The 21,998-nt window shown below is 32.3% G+C and overlaps 1 protein-coding gene across 1 annotated transcript; it reads left to right on the top strand.

Annotated features, from left to right (window-relative positions):
* Positions 1-620: 620 nt before the first annotated feature.
* LOC106674228 (importin-4-like) lies at positions 621-21,447 on the top strand. The gene is made up of 19 exons (XM_014406843.2): positions 621-832; positions 3,592-3,764; positions 3,842-4,019; positions 6,821-7,006; positions 7,067-7,327; positions 9,403-9,597; positions 12,884-13,102; positions 13,190-13,451; positions 13,511-13,627; positions 13,687-13,919; positions 14,038-14,119; positions 15,149-15,227; positions 15,300-15,451; positions 15,518-15,720; positions 17,448-17,612; positions 18,389-18,609; positions 19,058-19,190; positions 21,033-21,207; positions 21,265-21,447. Exons 1-19 carry the CDS (start codon positions 779-781, stop codon positions 21,387-21,389), a joined length of 3,213 nt encoding a protein of 1,070 aa, XP_014262329.1. The 5' UTR covers positions 621-778; the 3' UTR covers positions 21,390-21,447.
* The last annotated feature ends 551 nt before the right edge of the window (positions 21,448-21,998 follow it).

Genomic DNA, 21,998 nt, shown 5'->3' with positions numbered 1-21,998 from the left:
AGTATGCAATAATCTGAAATCCACTCAATGTTGGGAGGTGTCTTGGGGTGCGGTTTGGGTGATACTGCCGGGGCCCTGGTTTCCGCTATTGGGGGTTCCTGAGCTGTGGCCCACTCACCACCCAGCATGAAAGTTTTTAAGGCGGAAAATGACCCAAAGGTTGATCGCCTTTTATAATTAAAAAAAAAAAACAAAAAAAAAACGAGCTTTTGATCAAAAAGTACACCATGATTCTTTATGACTTCAACTTGCGTTAAAAGAAAATCATGTATTTGAATATTTTTTTATTGAACTCGTTTACTTGCATCTAATGTGTTTAATATACCTTTATTGCTCTGTTACACCTGGGTTTTTTAAAATATATTTTCCCCCTGAACTATTTTATGTATAATGTAAAAATGTATGTTATAATTAATGGAGTCTAGGTGAAAAGGTGCAATAATGCCCTGAAGCCTTGTTAAATACAACTATGCAAACAAATACCATAAATCAAAAATTATATGCAATAAAATTCATACATGACAGTCCAATAAAGCAGTTGCGTCGGTGAAATATATGGTATATTTTTTATGCTTATGATGTACTCTATGCAACGTATCGATACTGTTTTAAGTACGGTGTAAATAGGTTATTGCAATTCTTCGACTAAACCACGTGAGTACTGTTTCTATTTCACCGGAATATGGTCCAATTTATTTTATGAATTTCGGATCGATTACGACGTGATATTGCTAAGACGACAACATAAAACTCTAAACGCCTCGAACATCACGAGAACATGGAGCAGACTTTGAAAAAACTCCTCGCAAATGATAAATGTTTGATACATGAAGTGAGTATGTGTATGTCTATTGTAACTTCAACAGGTTTTTGGTAATAAATAAAAAAATACGTTTTCTCAGTAAAAGATTTTGTGGCTTTAACCGTTAGAAAAGCACGAACAAGCATATGAAGCTTCTCTTATCTTTTCAACAGAAGCAATCGCAATAAGAGAGGCCCTGAAGTATATCAAGGACTGAAAACCAATAAATTTCGTTATTTTGTACGACAGCGTTAGTGTATTAGGCTTGTTAACCGGCAGTAACTGACACCGGGTTCACGGGTTTATGGGGTACGAGTCTACCCAGGCATTTAACTCCTCGGGTCTTGGTCACCCACCCTGCATAATATAAGCCGGGTTTGCACAGAGCGATAACATCCACATCTTTAATCATAAACGAAATATGATAATTATCTTCTAAGATACGCAATGCTCAGGCCTATAAAAAACGAAAAGGACCGACAAAATTAGTTCAAACTTGTATGATACAATGTGTCGTAAGATACGTGCATCAAGAGACATGCTTGCTCGGTCCTTCCTTCAGTGTTGTACATTATATCCACTATTTTTCGTGGTCCGCTTGACCAATTAATAACATTCAATTAATTAAGGTTTTAAGTTGAGATAAAAAAGTCAGTGTCACAAGCGGGATTTGAACCCACGACCTTCGGCTTGAGTTGCCACTACTTCTACCACTTGGGCTGTTGTGACTTTGATCCCCTCGGGCACTAACTTCCCATCTCAACGCATTTTTTGTTTTAAATTTTCCCTCCTTTTTGCCATTTTTCAAAAGTCGTGTAATCGTATTGGATTCTCGGCGACAAATGAAATGGCCACGGAGAGCTTTAGTGAAGTGTACTTCATTTTAAATCATTCATCACCCTGTAACCATCATCGACTGACCGTTCACCGCTTTTAAATTACAATTTAACTCGAAATAATTTTAATTTTAAAGAAAATAATAATTCGCTTTCTTATAAAACTTATTCTTCCGCCAAACAATATTCAGAAAAAAATTTATTAAATGCTTCATACTATCCGGATTAGTAGAAAAGAATAGCATTTATTTTAGCCACAAGCGTTTGGCATTATACTCAAAATATCCACATAAAAATTGTATATAAATAACATTAAAATTTAAAAATCAAATTCATAAAATTCGCTGAAAGACATAAAAGCCCGAGATACCAATATAATAATTTTTTTTAACGTAATAAAAAACTTCAATTAATTAAGGTTTTTAGTTGAGATAAAAAAGTCAGTGTCACGAGCGCGATTTGAACCCATGACCTTCGGCTTGATTTACCGCTTCTCTACCACTTGAGCTATCGTGACTTTGATCCTCTCGGGCACTAACTTCTCATCTCAACCCTACTTTTTTTTTTTCGAATCCCGCACAGACTTTTTTATCTCAACTTAAAACCTTAATTAGTTGTACATTATTGTGAAGCGTAAAGATGGCAAATTCAAAGAGTGAGGACATTGGTGTTGTTTGGCTGACTCGGCATGAACCTCAGTTATCTTAGGATAAAAATTGTATGTTCATATATTTCTTGATAAACGCTCCGGCTTTAGGAGGGACGTGAATGTTCACATCAATCCAGCATGTTCCCGATATCATTTGTGTCCGTCCACAGTTGGATGACAATAATAGCATTTACAGTGTTGTATAGATCCTTAAAGAAATGAGACTGCAATGGATTCCAATCTATATGCGAAGAGTTGAGGTTGGGAAAATTGTGCTTTTTGAATTTTGTTCATTAGAGCTGCAACACATCTAGACAATGTATCCAGCCTATTCAGATGTTGGCAGTGAATTTCATTCTAGAATGTGATCACTACTTAAATATCCACCTGCCATTTGAGTCGACATCATTCTAAAAAGAAAACTTTGAACCACACCCTGTTCTGCCGGGGTAGATATGAAAACCTCCATAAACTTTAATCTCTCTCTATTTTCGCTTGGTCGTTGACGTGGCGCCGATAAGTGAGGGGAATGCTTCCCTCAGCAATGTAAAGCTAGGTATCGTTCATACAGTTTTTTACCTCCGCATTCCATAATCAGGCGTAGAAGCTCTCAAAAACACTACAGAAAGCTGCAACACAATTCCTGAAATCAAAACATGAAATTTCTAAGGAATATACCAATACTTACCTCATCTTGATGAGATGATGTAGTGCTAACAAATATAACAACGAAGTGGCGGCCAGACTATCTTTCTGGTGCCCCTCTTACATTATGGCTAAATGGCTAATGTGTTAAGTAAAGCAAAAAAAAAAAAAAAATAATAATCTGCTCTCAAGAATTGCATTTTGGCATTTAGATTTTTTTAAATTTTTTTATTTATTTATTTTTTTTTTTTTAACAATGGATACCAGGAGCTGGAGGAGTTCCCTCCTGAGCACTGCAGCTGTACAGCTTATTGTACTTTATTCCTGGCTCCATTTTTTGTGTGAATTTGAGCCCCCGGTGTTCTTCCATCGAAGAAACTCATTTTTGAAGGGGGTTGGGACCAAATTCAGGGTCACTGAGATCTGATCCCGCTCCTTCCATTGATGAGTGCCGTGTCAATTTCTTTCAATTGCGGCCACTGGTCCCCTGAAGGCGTCAGAAAAAGTCCAGAGGCCACGGTGGGGATCGAACCCACGACCGCGGGAAGCCATAGTCTTACTTTACATTGTTATTCTTTCTTACAAAACCTGTTGTTTGTTACTTTAATAATTATTTAAATATATGAAAAACATTTTTAAATGTATAAATTTGATTTCAGGGCACAAAAGAATTGAAGCAGATTTTATCACATCCCGATTGTGTCGGTCTGCTATGCAACGTCTTAAGTACAAGTCAAGACTATGAACTTAGACAATACGCAGCAGTCATATTAAAAAGGAGATTTTCAAAATCTGCAAATTGGAATCAGTTGTCCAATGAAGCAAAATCAGGGTATTAACTGTTAAAATCTTTTTTTTCAATTGTGTACACGTATCTTTATATTGAGGAGATAATATTTGTAACATTAGGATAAAAACTGGGCTTTTGCAACAGCTCATTGCCGAACCGGAAAAGCTAGTGAAAAATTATATCGCCCAGATTATTTCTATTATTTTAAAACATGAAATGGCTGCTGAAGTCGGATGGCCTGATCTGGTACAGTTTTTACATCAGTCGATGACATCGCAAAGTATGGATGACAAGGAGGTTAGTTAAAATTAAGCATATTTCATTAATATCCTCTATTTATTCCTCTATTTATTTAATTAGTTAACTGTTTATTAATTATTATTTTAAATTTGTATGCAAAGATGGTTGTGAAGGAAAATTAGTGTCATGAGCGGTGCTCGAACCCACGACCTTCAGCTCAGTTCACCAGTGCTCTAACTACTTGAGCTATCATGACTCCAATTTCTCCTCTCAACCGGCTGTTATTTAAATAATAAATAATTAATAATAATATGTGGTGATTAGTGACTGTTTGTCGATGATTATTCAGAAATCGTGAGATGCGGTCTGGTGTGATGTAGTTTCAGAAAAACATTTTCTTCATCGTGCCAACGTTTCGATCTTTATTGAGATCATCTTCAGGGCCTGGGATTTACAAACATTGTTTAAATTTAACAAATGCATGTAGGATGTGGAAAAAAGTGAATTTATACAATGCAATAAATATTTTTTTATATTCAATCGAACGTTGGCTAGATAAAGAAAATGTTTTTCTGAAANTATCGTGCCAACGTTTCGATCTTTATTGAGATCATCTTCAGGGCCTGGGATTTACAAACATTGTTTAAATTTAACAAATACATGTAGGATGTGGGAAAAAGTGAATTTATACAATTCAAATTTGATTTAATATAAAAAATATTTATTTGAATTGTATAAATTCATTTTTTTACACATCCAACATGTTTTTGTTAGCACGATAAAGAAAATGTTTTTCTGAAACCTACATCACACCAGACCGCATCTCACGATTTTTGAATAATCTTCGACTGACTAATCACCACATTATTATTAATGATTATTCAGATTCAACTATAGTTATCGTGGGTAATGGAATGAAAACAACCCTCATTGCTCTAGATACACTGCTAAACCTACCTTGATTGGAAATGTAAAAAGTGAGGAAAAGCATTTAGGCTCCAGAAACAATCAAATTAGATGGGAACAAAACGCTTAGGCATATAACAATAATTAAGAAAAATCAGACCCATTCTTAGAAACTGACCGGAAACACTCTTTACAACTGTTTATAAAGTATCAACAGACTACAAATGAGAAGAATTCAGCAAGAAATCATACAATGATACAGTGAATTTACTGCTAACAGGAATGTGATTATTAGAAGTGAAATTCAGCCAAATAAGAATTCATAGGACATTTCACAATGTGAATCTTGCACTTTTGAAGTGGGGGTTGAGGGCATGTTTACTGGTGAAATTTAAGCCTAAATATTTATATGTATGGACAATTTCTGTGGGAGAAATTCCAACACTCTTGAGCAGCAAGCCTACACCCTCTAAAAAAATCTAGCTGGTTTAATTTAAAGTAAATAAATGTAGAAAACTCCTTATTAATTTATTCACAATTAAGTTGATACCTTCCGGCTTTGTAAAGTATTGTGCTGAACCTGGAGAAAGGAGAGGAAAGCCAGTGAAAAGAAGGCTGCCAAGTCAGGACCAAAGTTGGTCGTATAAACAAGGGTTAGTTTTGTACAAGAAAATGTTAACTTATTACGATCTTTGCATGGATCCCCTTCACACGAAACAACTTGTTTCACTCAATAGTGTAAAATGAAAATGAAAAAAATACCTGCGCCACTAACTCAAACAAATTAATCGCAAGAAGAAAAAATCGGAACCTGACCCAAATAAATTATAACAATAACCTTCAAAAATAAATGTATTCAGATTAGGAAATAAAAATAAATGATTGTCACATACACAACTTGCCATTAAAAAAAAAAAAAAAAAAAAAAAAAAAAAAAAAAAAAAAAAAAAAAAAAAAAAAAATCAGGTGCTTTCCTTGTCCTTTTGTGTCTCAGCTCGCACTGCTGAGCCTGCGGTTGGGGATTAGCTTATCCTTTGAGGTAATCCTTGTAGAAAATATTGTTATAAACTTAGTGCCAGCTGATAAAGGGAGTGTGATAATAATTACTAGGGAGATGGACAGGCTTGAGGAGATGGACTGGAAAAAGATGTCCTGATTTTCTCCCTCGTGTGCAACTGAGACTGTCCTGGATCAAGTGGTTCCTGGAAGAGAATTAAGTTTGCCGGAGGACAATTTTTTCACCAGGGCGAGTAAGAAATCTAGTCTGGTAGGCTTGAGGTGATAGACAAAGGCTTCTTAAGTGCAGCCGAAGCGTGGATGAGGGATCAGAATATGGAGACCCAGAAGGGGATTTGTTGCAATCTAGACGACTCTCCCATTGTCGGGGTATGGAAGAAGATTCTCTGGAATAACCATTGGATTGGCTCCGAGAATGGGCAACAGCAACCATCAGAAGATAATTTTGTGTGTAATACTTGGACAAGGCTCTATATTTTTTAGCAGTGCAGAGCACTTTTTTTGTTTATCACAATCATTAGCTTTACTTAATTTAATTACCTGTTAAGAGGAGTTACTGTTTTTTAATTTTTTTTAAATTTAAATTAATTTTTTTTTTAAAACAAAGGAGTTATTTTATTTTATTATTGTTATTTGTTTACTTTTAGCTCCTTTTTAATTTTTTTTGTTACGTTAAAAATAGAACAACATGTGCCCAACCATTATTATTTATATCTTGATTTATTTCCACCAGATATTTATTTATTTTTTAATATTTTCCCCCCCACTCTTGTCTCCACGGAGTAACAGGCATATTTTTGTTGGCAGTTTTATGCCATAATAATTTTGATTCAATTGTATGTGTTGAAAGTTTATCTAGAATTTTTTTTTATTGTCTTGTAAAATTTTACATAGCTACATCAACTAATATTTAATTGGGTTTTGTTGATTTACAGCTAGGATTCTATTCATTAAGTGTGTTGCTTGAGACTTCTCCCAATGAATTTCTTAGTGATGCCAAACAGTTTTTCACGCTCTTTGTGGAAACGATGAAAACACTCGAAGACAAATCGTGCCCAGTTGCTTATTTTGTTGTGCTTTGCATGATTCATTTTAGTTCTGCAGTTTCAGGAAACAAAGAGGTAGTGTTAAAACAGGCGTGAAGCGTAATGAAATATTTAGTTGTTTATTTTTTGTTCCAGATCACTAACAAATTTGTGGAACTCCTTCCGTTTGTACTTCAAACTGTCCAAGAGCTTGCGACAGCGAGACCTTATCGTGCGCTCGATGCTTTGGATTTTTTTTACGAGTATTCTGAAAAAGAGGAGATTAGAATACTCCTTCCGCATTTCAAAGATATTATAACTCTGTGCCTATTGATTGCAGAAGATCAGAACAAAATCGAAGATTTGAGAATAAAATCTTTAAGCGTTATTTCGAATTTTATCAATGTCCGAGTTAAGGTAAAATGAAATTTATTTTTTATTGCTATTTATCTTATTTATCCATGATGATATTAACTATATATCCTACATCTAACTTCTCTTTTGTCTATAGTAAACAAACCTTACTTTTTTATTGAAATTTATTATACTAAAAATTTTATTGCTTCTGGGGTATATAAATTTTATTAGGACATCTATCAATCCATAAATAATTTCAGTAGACTCTCTAAATAAATACCTCTCAGTAGGTACACTCGATAATGAGAGGTAATTTCGTCAATGTTACGTATACTTATATACAGGGGATCACGGTAGCCAAATGGCCAGTGTAATACTTTTTTTTTTCACAATTCCCTGCCCCCAAGAATAAAAACTATCGCATTCTCTTGAGTATTCTGGCTAGTATAAGGCTATAATTTTTTTTCTTTAAACCAAGAAAAATACAATGTAAGGATAAACACAAAGTTTATTCTATGCAGGATTCCCACTCTCCTCTACACCTCAACCAGGGCTAACCGCATATGATTGAAAATGGAGATAACAAGAGTCAACTGTGTACAAAATATTAATCATTAATCAATATAATAATGTTGAAACAACTTTTTTTATTTTTTAAAATTATTTATTTTTTACCAATTTTGTTGTGTTGATTATAAAGGGGGCTACCTACTGTCCAATTCTCAACTCTTTTGCGGATATTCAACATTTTACGAATTTTTCAACTATTTAGAGTTTTCATCATGAATCAACTCGTAGCTCTTGAACTGTGCATTTTTTATGAAAATCCCAAAAAAGCATTAAAAAGTGCGTTGCATTTCATTTAAGATTGCACCATTTTAGAACTTCCACTTCAATTTTCGGTACAAAAACAAACACTAAATCTTTCAAAAACTGCTAAATTTTTTGCCCTTTAATTTTACTGCTTCTCTATTTTTTCCCCTTTTATCTGTATTTAGTGTAGATATTTTGTCCAACTTTCTGCTTTGGATCTTCACTATGTTTATTGTCACTTTTTATGTTTTGTTTCATTTTCTTTCGTTTTTGTACTTTTTTATTAAGTTAACGTTGTGAGAGAAATTGCACAGGACAAAAAGTTGAATTACTAGATTAACCCCATTCTCCCTTTTAGCATAAAATTTATGGATTTTGGTCTGATGTAATTAAAGAAAAGTACATACCACTAGAAAGGTTATCAAAAGGAAGAAATCATCACATAATTTGCCAAGCTCTACCGTGAATTTTTCCAATAAAGGTTGCAAATTTAGTCTTTTTTTTTACAAATTTTAATTGATGCAGTTTTTGAAAGTTTTAGTGTTTTTTTTTTACCAAAAAATAAATTGAAAGTTACAGAGGAATGGTTTTTTAAGTTGAGATAAAAAAGTCAGTGTCAAACCCACGACCTTCGACTTGATACGCCGCTACTCTACCACTTGATTTATCGTGACTTCGATCCATTCGGGCACTAACTTCCCATCTCAACCCCACCTTCGAATTTTCCCTCCTTTTTGCCATTTGTATCAAGCCGAATGTCGTGGGTTCGAATCCCGCTCGCGACACTGACTTTTTTTATCTCAACTTAAAAAACCTTAATTAATTGAATTGTATTAATTGGTCAAGCGGACCACGAAAAATAGTGAATTTAATTCCAGAGGAATTTTCTCAAAAATGAACAGTTCAAGAGCAATGAGTAGATTTATGAAGAAAAATAGATAGTTAAAAAAAAAAATCTGCGAAAGGGTTGATAATTGAACCATGGTCCATACGATTATTTTACACTCTAGAAGTGTGAAATTCACTGGCAAAGTTTGTGACTCGAGTAGCCTGACCCTGTATATTTACCAATTTTACTTATTAAAAGAAAAGGCAAAATTTCTCATTTCACTCCTAGTTATAAAATTTCCTTTCACTGTTTATACATAGTAATCTTAAATTTTAATAACTCAACTTGAAAAATTGGACTTGATTGCCCATAGGGGTATAATAATTGTATATTATTTTTGGTTTCATGATATATTTTATATACATAATTTTTTTAATAGATATTTTTAAACATGCTTTGATGGATTAATTTTAATCTTTGTCAAAATTTTTAGACTATTGTTAAATTGGGTTTGATTCCACAAATATTATTGGTAATTTTTAAACTAATGTGTTCAAAACCTGAAGATGATGAAAATGAAGAATATTTCACTTCTGATCCTGATGAAGATACATTATTGACTTGTGCCTGTGAAGTGTTAGATACTATTGCTATGAATATGGATGCAAAGAAACTAATTCACCCTGTTGTAAGTAACATTTTATTTATTGCAATATTTGATTTATTATTATAATTTCAATGTACAAAAAATTATTACTTTAATAATTCCTCTGAAAATGGGTTAACTAATGATTTTCAGTAGATTTTGTAATAGACAATTTCTGAGTTAAAAAAAGTAATTCCTGTCGTAGAGGAGTGTTTAATGTCCAATTACCTATTGCAGGTCGTAGACGAGTGTTCAGAATCACCTTTAAAAAATTTTTTTACAAGTTATTCTCAAATAAAATACCAAAGGTCTTGCCGGGCTTCGAATCCAGACTGGTGATTATGAGTAAAATTCCCTAACCACCCAACCACTACCAATTTCTGAGTTGAATAAACTACCTCTCAGCACAGGTCTTATTCATTTTGAAGGAAAATAATACTATTTCCTAGATCCTGTGTACAAGCCTCTTTACCACCCTAAGCAAATCTGTTTCACAACCTAATGATTTGATTCCATTACTTTTATATATTTAGAAAAACCTTAAAATATATAACTTCTATCTTGACTAGGGGGAAACTTTATGAGGGGGAAAATTAGTTGATATTATTTAATTTTATTTCATTACCTTTCTGTATACATATACACACACAGCTTTGGTTTGGTGGAGATGAAAATAAATTTTATGTCAATGGCCCGCCCCCACGACAAAAACAAATTTGAATTGATGACAACCCTTGCTTTAATGTGACAAATTTTCCATGATTTTTGAGATCTTTACCTTAATGTAAATTTGTTTTGTTATTTGGGCTATTGTTTTATCCTAGAAACATTATTTATTTCTTAGTTAGCGATTCATTGAATTTAAGATATACAAAAGTAATGAATTATAAAAAAATAAAAGTATTATTTTGTGTATATACAGTGCTCTCTCAGTAATCCAGAGTAATTCAGTCGTATTCAAGTTATTGAAAAATATGGATTACAGAGGGTGTTTTATTATTGCAAACGCAAAATGTTAACCTATTAAAATACATATATACAATTTTCATTTAACTTTTTTTTTTTAAATTTATGAAACATTTTTTTCATTGCTTCTTCCACTTATCACTCATTTTCAACACTAGTATACTTAACACTAGTAAAATTTAGACTTATCTAAAGGTGGCTTCAGATGAGGGATTCGCCGAATGCTGAGTAAAATTTCGCCGAATCCTGACTAATGGGGATGTACGCCCGGTTATTCGCTGAGCAACAATATTCGGTGCTCGTTTTGCTCGGCTAATTGTAGGTTTTTTTGTCCAGTTCAAAGTGCACAAATATTCAAGAAGTAGCCATCCTCAAAGTATCCACACTTTGGGAATCAACTGTAAACACATAAATCAACACTGTAATTATCAACCAACACTGCTATTTATTTTTCGATAATAAACGATTCCTAACTAGTGTAAATATATTAATAAAAGAACAGTGTTGGTTTTGTCTGGATTGACGTAACATAACAGTCTTGGAATTCTGTATCAAGCTGAACCAATAATTTGAAACAGTTCTCTTTCGAATCGCAAAAATCAGAACGAGGGTTTCGACGGAAATGGATTGAAAGTACCGGGCAACAGTATTGTGTGACTGATTTGTGACTGAGTTTGTTGCCACTAAACAAAACAGTAACATTGAGGAGTTGCATGGCACTCAAACTGGCCTGGTTGTCAGCATCTCGAGGCACCCATCGCCATTCGGTGAATGCCACGTGTCTGGAGCCACCTTAACATTCCATTTTTTAATAGTGAAGGGAGGTGAGGGATTTACTGAATGAAAGAAAGTCTTGAAATTAAGCTGGTCTTGGTGTCATATGCTCCCCCACGCACTCTCATTCACTCACTCAATCTTACTCACCATTCACGATTTTTTTTTTCTCACATCCCTCACTCACACGCTCTCTCTCTCTCTCTCTCTTTCTCTCTCTTTCTCTCTCTTTCTCTCTTTCTCTCTCTTTCCTCCCTCCCCCCCAGTAATGTTTCATTCTCCTTTAAAATTCTCACTTCTTAATTTTTTCAAACTAAGGTTCACAGCACCTTTTGAATTTTCCCTCCTTTTTGCCATTTTCAAATTAAATTAAGGTTTTAAGTCGAGATAAAAAAGTCAGTGTCACGAGCGTGATTCGAACCCACAACCTTCGGCTTGATGCGCCGCTACTCTACCACTTGAGCTATTGTGACTTCGATCCCCTCGGGCACTAACTTCCCATCTCAACCCCACCTTTTGAATTTTCCCTCCTTTTGGCCATTTTCAAATGTCGTGTAATCAGATTGGATTCTCGGCGACAAATGAAATTGCCACGGAGAGCTTTAGAGAAGTGTACTTCATTTTAATTCATTAAATTCACTATTTTTTATGGTCCGCTTGACCAATTAATAACATTCAATTAATTAATTGTAATTTTTAACTCGACTTAAAACCTTAATTAAATTTGAAAATGGCAAAAGGAGGGAAAATTCAAAAGGTGCGGTTGAGATGGGAAGTTAGTTCCCGAGGGGATCGAAGTCATGATAGCTCAAGTGGTAGAGCAGCCATCTAGCTGAAGGTTAACATTAATTGAATGTTATTAATTGGTCAAACGGACCACGAAAAATAGTGAAGTTATTATTATTATTTAAGGGCGTTTTAACGGCTAAGGTCATTTCACACCCTAACATCCAAACCTTCTATCTTAGGTTAGCTATACCCCTTCTGAGTATAAGGCTCTGACTCCATACATTCACTCATAAACTAATTTATCCTATTGCCGTCCAAAGCTTTAATTTATCCTTTTAAAATTCTTAATTTGTAAGGCCAAATGTATGCAAAAACCCCATTTTAAATTACATATAAAATTTATTCCTGTTTTTTAATTAGAATTTTAAATTTTTGTTCCACAATTTAAACATATCCCATAGGCTTGTATGGCTAATAATAATAATGGAGTCAGACTAGCAACAGTTCAGCATGAGTATAAGCTCATCCTTATCATTTTATTCTTCCATATACTTATTATTTTTATTATTACTTATGATAAAGTATTATATTTCATTTTTTATCCTGGTTGACTCTATTCCACAGATGTAGAAACCAAAATCACATTTTCATAAAAAACCATAAAAAATGTTGGCTTGAAATTGATAATTGTTTAAAAAAACAAACAATAAAGACTACTTTTTATGTGTGTTTTTGGTTGTCTACATATGTGGAATAGAGTGAATCAAGAGGAAAAATAAATTTTAATAACAACCTCCTGAATAAAATAACAACAATATTATCAATATAAGACAATATAGTTTTTTTAATTACATTTCAGATGGAATTTGTTAAACCAGCAATTGAAGGAACAAATCCTTATGAGATTAAGGCCGGATATTTAGTTCTTGGGATTATAAGCCAAGGTTGTGAAGCTTATATTCGATACAACTGCTTAGATCAGTTTGTTAAATGTGTTCAAGGAGGTGTTTCACATCCGCACCCAGTCGTAAGAGGAGCCGCTCTTTTTTCAATAGGGCAATTCGCTGAACATCTTCAGGTAGTTGTTATAAGATTGCTAATTTATTTATTTTTTATATTTTACATTGCATTTTGTTTAACTGTTTTTATTTTCTGTTCATTAAAGCCAGAAATAAGTGTAAGTGCAAATGAATTGATGCCGATTCTAATTTCACAAATATCAGAGCTAGTCGAGAGAGGTAAATCTGGCACCAGATTCAGTAATAGAGTCGATCGACTGTTTTACGCTCTAGATAGGTTTTCCGAAAATCTAGAAAGTGCCTTAGCACCTTATGTACATTCTCTTATTAGTCAACTACTGCCTCTCTGCAAAGATCCTTACCATCTACATATTAGAGAGTTAGCAATATCTACCATAGGAGCAATCGGTAACTGGATCGAGTTAATTTTGAAGTAATGCATTATTGAATAAATTTTTATTTTCAAGCTGGAGCAGTCAAAGAAGATATTGTACCTTATTTCCCTGAAATAATGAATCACTTAAATATATACCTGATGAAACAAGCTAATGATGATGATGTTTCCTTGCAAGTAGAAGCTTTAGGTATTGCACTGAAGCAGGAATAAACAAGAACTTTCATTACATTAAAATTTACATTTTAGATACTTTGGCAATGCTGGCGCGTAATGTGGGCGAACAGATTTTCCAGCCCTTAGCGTTGGACAGTATTAATCTTGGTCTCAGTCTTGTCTCTTCCACCGACAATCCGGATATTCGTAAAAGCAGTTACGGCCTCTTTGCTGCCGTATCGACTGTCCTGAAAGATTCCATTGGCCCACTTTTACCAGGAATTGTAGAACCTATTATCAAATCCATTCAAGACGATGGTTATATTGTAAGTAGTTTTTTTTCCACCTTTGTTGTGTGCACCGCTTACCAACTTTTACACACAACACGGGTTGCATTTATAATGTGTAAATCTAAAAGCTGTAAAGAACATGTTTGTTACTTAGGTTCATGATGATAAAAAGAACTCCGATTTTCCTTTAATAGAAGACTCTGAAGATGAAAAAGAAGACGATGAATCAGATGACGGTAAGCATTTTCACAGTTATGTACTTGCCTTTTGTTGTAATATTAACATATATATTTTTTATTTTATAATATGGGTATTTATTAAAAAGGTTTGATTAGTGTGAAAATAAAAATACTTCTTGGAAAAAAAATTAAAAAAGAAAAATATACATAAAAAATTCAAGTAATTAAGGTTTTTAGTTGAGATAAAAAAGTCAGTGTCACGAGCAGGATTCGAACCCACGACCTTCAGCTTGATACTCATTAAATTCACTAGTTTTCTTGGTCCTCTTGACCAATTAATATCATTCAATTAATTAAGGTTTTTAGTGAATTTAATGAGCTAAAATGAAGTATACTTCACTAAAAGCTCTCCGTGGCCATTTCATTTGTCGCCGAGAATCAAATAGATTACACGACATTTGAAAAATGACAAAAAGTAGGGAAAATTCAAAAGGTGGGGGTTGAGATGGGAACTTAGTGCCCGAGTGGGTCGAAGTCACGATAGCTCAGATGGTAGAGTAGCGACGTATCAAGCCGAAGGTAAGGTCATGGGTTCGAATCCTGCTCGTGACACTGACTTTTTTATCTCCACTAAAAACCTTAATTAATTGAATGATATTAATTGGAACCACAAAAACTAGTGAATTCATAAAAAAATTGTTTATTTAGCATCTCGATTCTGGTAGAGTGCCCGACAAAATGTTGTTTCACACAAACCTAAAATTCGCGCCATGTAACGCTGATTTTTTCTGCATCTTCAATAAGAGTGTGGAACAGGAAACTTGCTAGCTGATTATGGGCATTTTGGTAATTGTTAAGTTTCATGCCACCAACACAAAAGTGAATAAAGGCATTTTTAAAGGATTAAATGCTCTTGTTGATGATTTAAATTTGAAATCAAATTAAGAATTTTGCCTCATAATCACCGACAAAAACAAATACTTTTGGCTTATTTATAATTATTAAATCCTTCTTAAAGTAGTAAAACAAAAAATACAGCCAAAATTTTGTATTGTTGGGAATTTTTCAGCAAATATTTGCTTTCAGACATGACCATTGAAAATGACTATATCGAAGAAAAAGAAGAAGCCTGCTTCGCATTGAGTGAGCTTGCAACACACACTGGGTATTTAATTAATTTATCTTAAATTATGTATATCGTTCTAAATTAAACTTGAGCGAACGGTTTTTTTTTCAGTATCGCATTTTTTCCATATTTACAAACTAGCTTTGAAGAGGTTTTTAAATTGCTAACCTTTGCAAATAGCGATGTAAGAAGAGCAGCTTTGGATGCCGAATTTCAGTTTTGTATTTCATTTGCTAAAGTAACGGAAAGTGCAGAAAATAAAGGTCGATCTTTTTTATTTATTTATTTATTTTTTAAAATTTTTTTTCTCTAGCCCCATATATTTTTAGATGACACAAATTTAATCCAAGTGACTGAAACCCTTGTGGCCAAAACTTATGAAATGATTCAAATCGACGATGAAATAGATGTCCTTCTGGCTGGGTTTCATGGATTTCAAAATTTACTTAAAGAGATAGGCAGACGTCTTCAACCTAGTCAAAGCATAAAACAAAACGTTGTCAATTCTATTTTGCTAGTCTTACATGGGCAGGTAATATTTATTAATTTCTTTTTTTTTAATTTAAAAAATTATGTTATTGTCAAATTCATTGGCGTTTTATTGATTAGAAATTGCAACTGTGGTTGAGAAAATAGATTGGTTTTCACTTATAACAATCTTCAAGGGACCTAGGGAATCAGATCGTTAAATCTGAAATTTGTTATATCTTCATTTGTATTTAAAAAAAAAAAAACATATTTGAGAAAAGTGGTTATGATGAAAGAAAAATTATCATTTATTACATATGTATAAAACAAGTATGTACTTGTTATACTCATGTATATGTATTATCACATAAGATTTTTTTTCTCACAAAATTCTCAGTACTTTTTAATTCCATTGGTATATCTGGTATTAATTTCATTATTTACCAAAACAGAAGTATTAACTATTAACTTGATCATTAAAAAAAAAAAAAACTTCTGACATTTTTGGAACTTGGCAATAGAAAAAGAACGGCGCTTTTTATTCAATATTTTAAACTCAAACTTGTGAAAAACCAAAATGGTGACTGAGACTGAGAGCTAAAAAAAATTGTATGTATTTGTTGACCGAATAGAAGATTCCACAAATTCAAGATTCAACTGAGCGAACACGAGATGTTCATTCATTACCACCCAGAAAATTTTGAATGAAAAAGAAACTTTGAATGTAAATTATTTTCATTCAGAAATGAACTGCCGATTAACTTGAGGGATCTGTGTTGGATATTTAAAATGAGGGGGTGAATTACTTTACCTTAATTTCACCCCTTGGGTTGAAGAGGTGGGTTGATCCATGCTTTTGTGTAACTTATGATTACAGGTTAAAAAAAAAAAAAAAAAAAAAAAAAAAAAAAAAAAAAAATCATCATTGATCATATAAAACATTCTTTTATGTTATGTATGCTTTAGTCAACTATTTTTTACATATTTAGTATAATTTAATTTTTAATTAAACCCAAGATCATAATGTAGTTTTTGTTTCAATGTAATATAGATTGTTAATATCTGTAATATTTTTATTAATTATTATTTTTATAGCAAAACTATGTATCCCTCTTCAGCTGATGGATATCCAATGTTTTTATATAGCTTCTTTTTTATTACCTATATTCATAATCATTCTTAAATAAACCATCTTATTATTTATTATATTACTCAGAAAATTTAAGCGGAGGGAAATCTCCTAAAATTGATTAATTGTAAGGAAATTAATTAAAAGATTTGTTTTCATTTCAAAAAAATGTATTGATATTTCCGGATTGTCATTGTAACTTGCATCATCTGAACAAAATTTCTGCACATGAGGTAGAAAACTAACCAAAAACATTGCAGAAAGTCGTTATACCCAGAATATCATTGTATCAACATCATTATAAGCGAATTCCACTGTACTTGTTAATTTGGATTTTGTTTTAATATTTGGCTCTTCTATTCTATAAAAAGTCAGCGAAAAGTTTTAATTGCTGAAGTGTGAAGTCCTTGAAATTAGACTTTAACATGGGCCACATTTAATATACTTAATCGTCTAAGTGAATAATCCATAAGTTTGTATTTATTTAAATTGTGAGGGGAGCTTGATCACCCAATCACATATTAAAAAAAAAGTTCTTCGAGCCTCCCTTTAGAAGAACAGCGAAGAAAAAGGTCACAAGTAAATAAAACAACGTGGTTTTCAGCAATATTTAATTTTTAAAATCTAAAAATCTAATATATCCGTTGTTTGTGTATGTTTAGCTTAGAGTTCAACAGTGGGAAGACTGCAGCGTCGAATCGAACGAAGTCGCCGAGCTTTTAGATACGGCGGCGTATGTTCTCCCTTCCCTTATGCATATCACGACTGAAGATGAATTTTTTTCAATATTTTCACAAATTTTTCCAGTTATTAGAAAAAGGATCATTGTAAGTTTGCATTATGTAAAAAGTGAATTTTAAAAATGAGGTTATTATAATATTATAATGCAGTGTTATGAATTGATATATTTATCGATCGTATACAGAAAAATCTCAATATTTTGTATCCCAATATTTGAAAATAGAAATGTGTGGTGATTAGTGACCAACGTGTCGATCTTTATTGAGATCATCTTCAGGGCTTGGGATTTACAAACATTGTTTAAATTTAATAAATATATACATTTTCCACATCCTACATGTATTTGTTCAATTTAAACAATGTTTGTAAATCCCAGGCCCTGAAGATGATCTCAATAAAGATCGAAACGTTGGCACGATAAAGAAAATGCTTTTCTGCAACCTACATCACACCAGACCACATCTTACGATTTCTGAATAATCATTTGAAAATAGGGCATATCGGGATTTAACTGTATAACAATTTACACACATTGTATGATTGCTTGTTTTCTAGTCTTATGTTGTTTTATGTTGACAAATTAGAATAAAAAAAAAAAAAAATTCAGAAGGCTTTGACATTTTATGTTCACTTTTCATTCACCCTTCAACATTAGTTTGGATAATTGTTGTCCTGTATATATATTATTTTCCTGAGCTAAATTTAAAAAGCTAAAAATTTAGTAAATTGAGATGACATTAGCCGTGCTAGCTAATGTTCTGTATCTGATGAAATTTTTTTTTCTAATTTATTTTTTTTCTATAAATATTTAGTAAATAATTGCATACCTAAAAATGTCTTATTTTATTATTGTTATTTCTAGGAAAATGCAGATGATGACGACTCTGATGACGGGAGAAAGGCAAATGCTCTTGGAGTTATCGCGGAATGTATGCCGGGATTAAGCGGTAAAATAAGTGAATACTTACCGGTACTTCTTCCATTTCTTATGCACAGTATAAATGATGCGGATCCCGATGTTAGAAATAACGCTCTATTCACAATAGGCGAGATGGCCTATCATGTGAAAGATGATATTGTACCGTATCCTTTGTAGATTGCAATTGGGCCAAAGCCCGCGAAAATGTTGTTGTGCCATTTCTTGGCTACTTATTGTATTATGGCAGTGAATTTATTTATTTGTTCAATGTGACCAGACTAATATGTTTAAAAATCACAAGAAAATTATTGCCAATATTTTTCATATTATATTCAAAAATTCATTAAATTCATTATATCGAAAAATGGCAAAAAGGAGGGAAAATTCAAAAGGTGGGGTTGAGATGGGAAGTTAGTGTCCGAGTGGATCGAGGTCATGATAGCTCAAGTGGTAGAGCAGCGGCATATCTGGCCAAAGATCATGGGTTCGAATCCCGCTCGTGCCATTGACTTTTTTATCTCAACTAAAAAACCTTAATTAATTGTAATTTTTCATTGTAGAATAAATAGTTTTGTTTAATGATGTACTATTTTTCTTAATGACAATAAATAGGCACTACGGTGCAATACTTCGGGCCCTTTCTGATGTGATAGGAAATGAAAAGATAAGTAAAGTCATGGATAATGCATGTGGAGTTATTGCAAGACTTATTCTTGTCAGTGCGAAGGATCTTCCTTTAAAACAGGTTCAAAAATTTAATTATTTCATTATTATTTTAATATTTTATTTAATTTTCTTCCTATTTTCTTAAGTATAGTTTTATTATAATATACAGGGTGTTCGGCTACTTGTGTTACAAACTATGCCAGAAGAGTCTACATTCAAAATGGAACCAAAAAGTCCAATTAACTATGGTCCGAATCTCAGCAGTTTTGGATTTATCCCAATTTTTCTGATTTTTTCAAGATTTCACGACCTTGCTTCAAATAAACAACGATAACTCCAAAACTAAAAGGTTTTGGACAAATCCGTTGATACCATTGACAACTACGTTAAATTTCCAATAAGAAATGATCAATATTAAACTTGTAATGCTCATGAAATAAGCGTTTTAGTAGTGAGAACTTTGAAAAATATTTTTTTTTCCAATGTTGAAAAACTTACTATGGTAATTCTAAACTACTATTTCCACACGTAGAAACCAGGAAATTTCAGAAAACATACTCCATTTAATATCCTTTTTAGTGGTGTAATTCCTTCCTTAATTACTTTTTTCAAAGATAAAGAAAGTGATGAAGGAAAGGAAAAAACCGTGGCTGATGGATTGGTAAAGTGAGAAATTAAAAAAAAAAAGTTAGGAAATTTTCAATGAATTTATCAAACGTTTTTTTAATTTAGGTTCGAAACCGAAATAGTGCAAGTGTTTACTTATTTACCAACACGACTGCTGATTTTTTTTTTTTAATTTCTCACCTTACCCATCCTTCAACCACGGTTTTTTCCTTTCCTTCATCACTTTCTTCATCTTTGAAAAAAGTAATTAAGGAAGGAACAAATCTGTTGATACCATTGAAAACTATGTTAAATTTCCAATTAGATAGGATCAATGTTAAATTTGTAAATGCTCGTGAAATAAGTGTTTTAGTAGTGAGAACTTTGAAAATTTTTTTTTTTCAATGTTGAAAAGCTTACTCTGGTAATTCTAAACTACTATTTCCACACGTAGAAACCAACAAATTTCAGAAAACGTACTCCATTTAAAATCCTTTTTAGTGGTGTAATTTCTGTTGTAGTTATTTTTTTCAAAGATGAAGAAACTGATGGAGGAAAAGAAAAACCGTGGCTGACGGATTGGTAAGGTGGAAAATTAAAAAAAAAAAAAAAAAAAAAAAAAAAAAAAAACGGTAATTTTGAAATAAATTTATTAAACGATTTTTTAATTTGGGTTCGAAACCGAAATAGTGCACGAGTGTTTACCAACATGACTGCAACTTTGATTAAAGAATTATTGTATTATTATTCTCTGGAATAAAAGAGTTTTAAGATTCAAAACGTTTTTAATTATCTATGTGATAACTTGCTAATACTATGGCTACTTTTTCTAATTAAGAATTTGCTGATGTACAACTTTATAAGGTTTTGCATCAAAATGAAAAAAACGTTTAATAAATTTATTCAAAATTTCCTTCTTATTTTTTATTATTATTAATTGTTCTATCTTACCAATCCTTCAACCATGTTTTTTTTCCCTTTACTTTGTCAATTTCTTCATCACATCTTATTGGATATTTAACGTAGTTTTCAATGGTATCAACGGATTTGTCCAAAACCTTTTAGTTTTGGAGTTATCATTGTTTATTTGAAACAAGGTCGTGAAATCTTAAAAAGTCAGAAAAAATCAACTCTGAAACTGTTGAGATTTGGGCCATAGTTAAATTAGGACTTTTTGGTTCTAATTGGAATATAGAATGTACTGGCAAAGTTTGTAACGCGAGTAGCCGAACACCCATTATACATTTTCATTTATATTAAATGAAATAAATGTTCTTAATGTAAAATATTTAAACGTAAATAATTTTTTTTTTAGATTTTACCCAGTTACATAAATCAATTGCCATTGAAAGAAGATTTTGAAGAGGACAAATGGATATTTAAGTCATTGTGTCATTTACTTAAACTTGAAATAGAAGATATGAAACCTTTCGTTGGCGATATATTTAATGCTGCACTTGTTTCTTTGCAAAGTCATCATCCTGATAACGGTAATTTGTATTTAAAACAGTTTTGAATTTAGAGAGTTAATTGTTTAAATTTTTCAGAGACGAAAGAAGTTATTGTTTCTTTAATTCAAATGGTTAATGCAAGTTTTCCTGATATCGTAGCCAATATAGTGCAAATACTTGGAGAAGACGCTGTGGAACTTTTAAAAAAACTTCCATTGTAATTGTATAAAATATTTAAAAAATGTGATTACAAAATAATTAAAGCTTTAACAATAAAAATGACCTTGTATTCTGTAAAAATGGTCTTTCATCCATGGACAAAAAAATTTTTTATACTTTTGTAAAAAGTATTGACCATACTTTATAAAGCACGGCATAAAAATACATTTTTATCTCTTCACACGTGGAATTTGTTTTTGAACAAGAATAGAAAGTAAATCAGGAAGAAGCTTTAGTATCAATGGTACAAGTGTCAGCAATATTTTTGTGTTGTTTAAATTATTTTAAAAATAAAACATCCAATTGTGAAGATTGTATTGCTAGACAAATAGCACTCTAAACCAATCCATATAAACTATTTTATTTTATTTATATATATATATTTTATTGGGGTTTGTAACAGCAGAGGTATATTCAACCTGGAACCTATTTTTTTTATTTTTCCTTCCCCTCCCCTGTTACCTGGGCTATTGCCGGCACCTCACATTTGTTCCACCTCACGTTTTAAAAATTTATTTTTATTTATTTATTTTTTGAAGTTAGCTTTTCTGTAGGAAGTCTGGCGATCTTTCTGGTTGTGTCCCAGGACGTTATTTCTACATTACATGTGG

Source organism: Cimex lectularius, unplaced genomic scaffold (genome assembly GCF_000648675.2).
Source record: "Cimex lectularius strain Harlan isolate CLEC.00 unplaced genomic scaffold, Clec_2.1 scaffold264, whole genome shotgun sequence".
NCBI classification, from domain to species: domain Eukaryota; kingdom Metazoa; phylum Arthropoda; class Insecta; order Hemiptera; family Cimicidae; genus Cimex; species Cimex lectularius.
The sequence above is the reverse complement of the archived record's forward strand: the minus strand, read 5'-3'. Positions and strand labels throughout refer to the sequence as shown.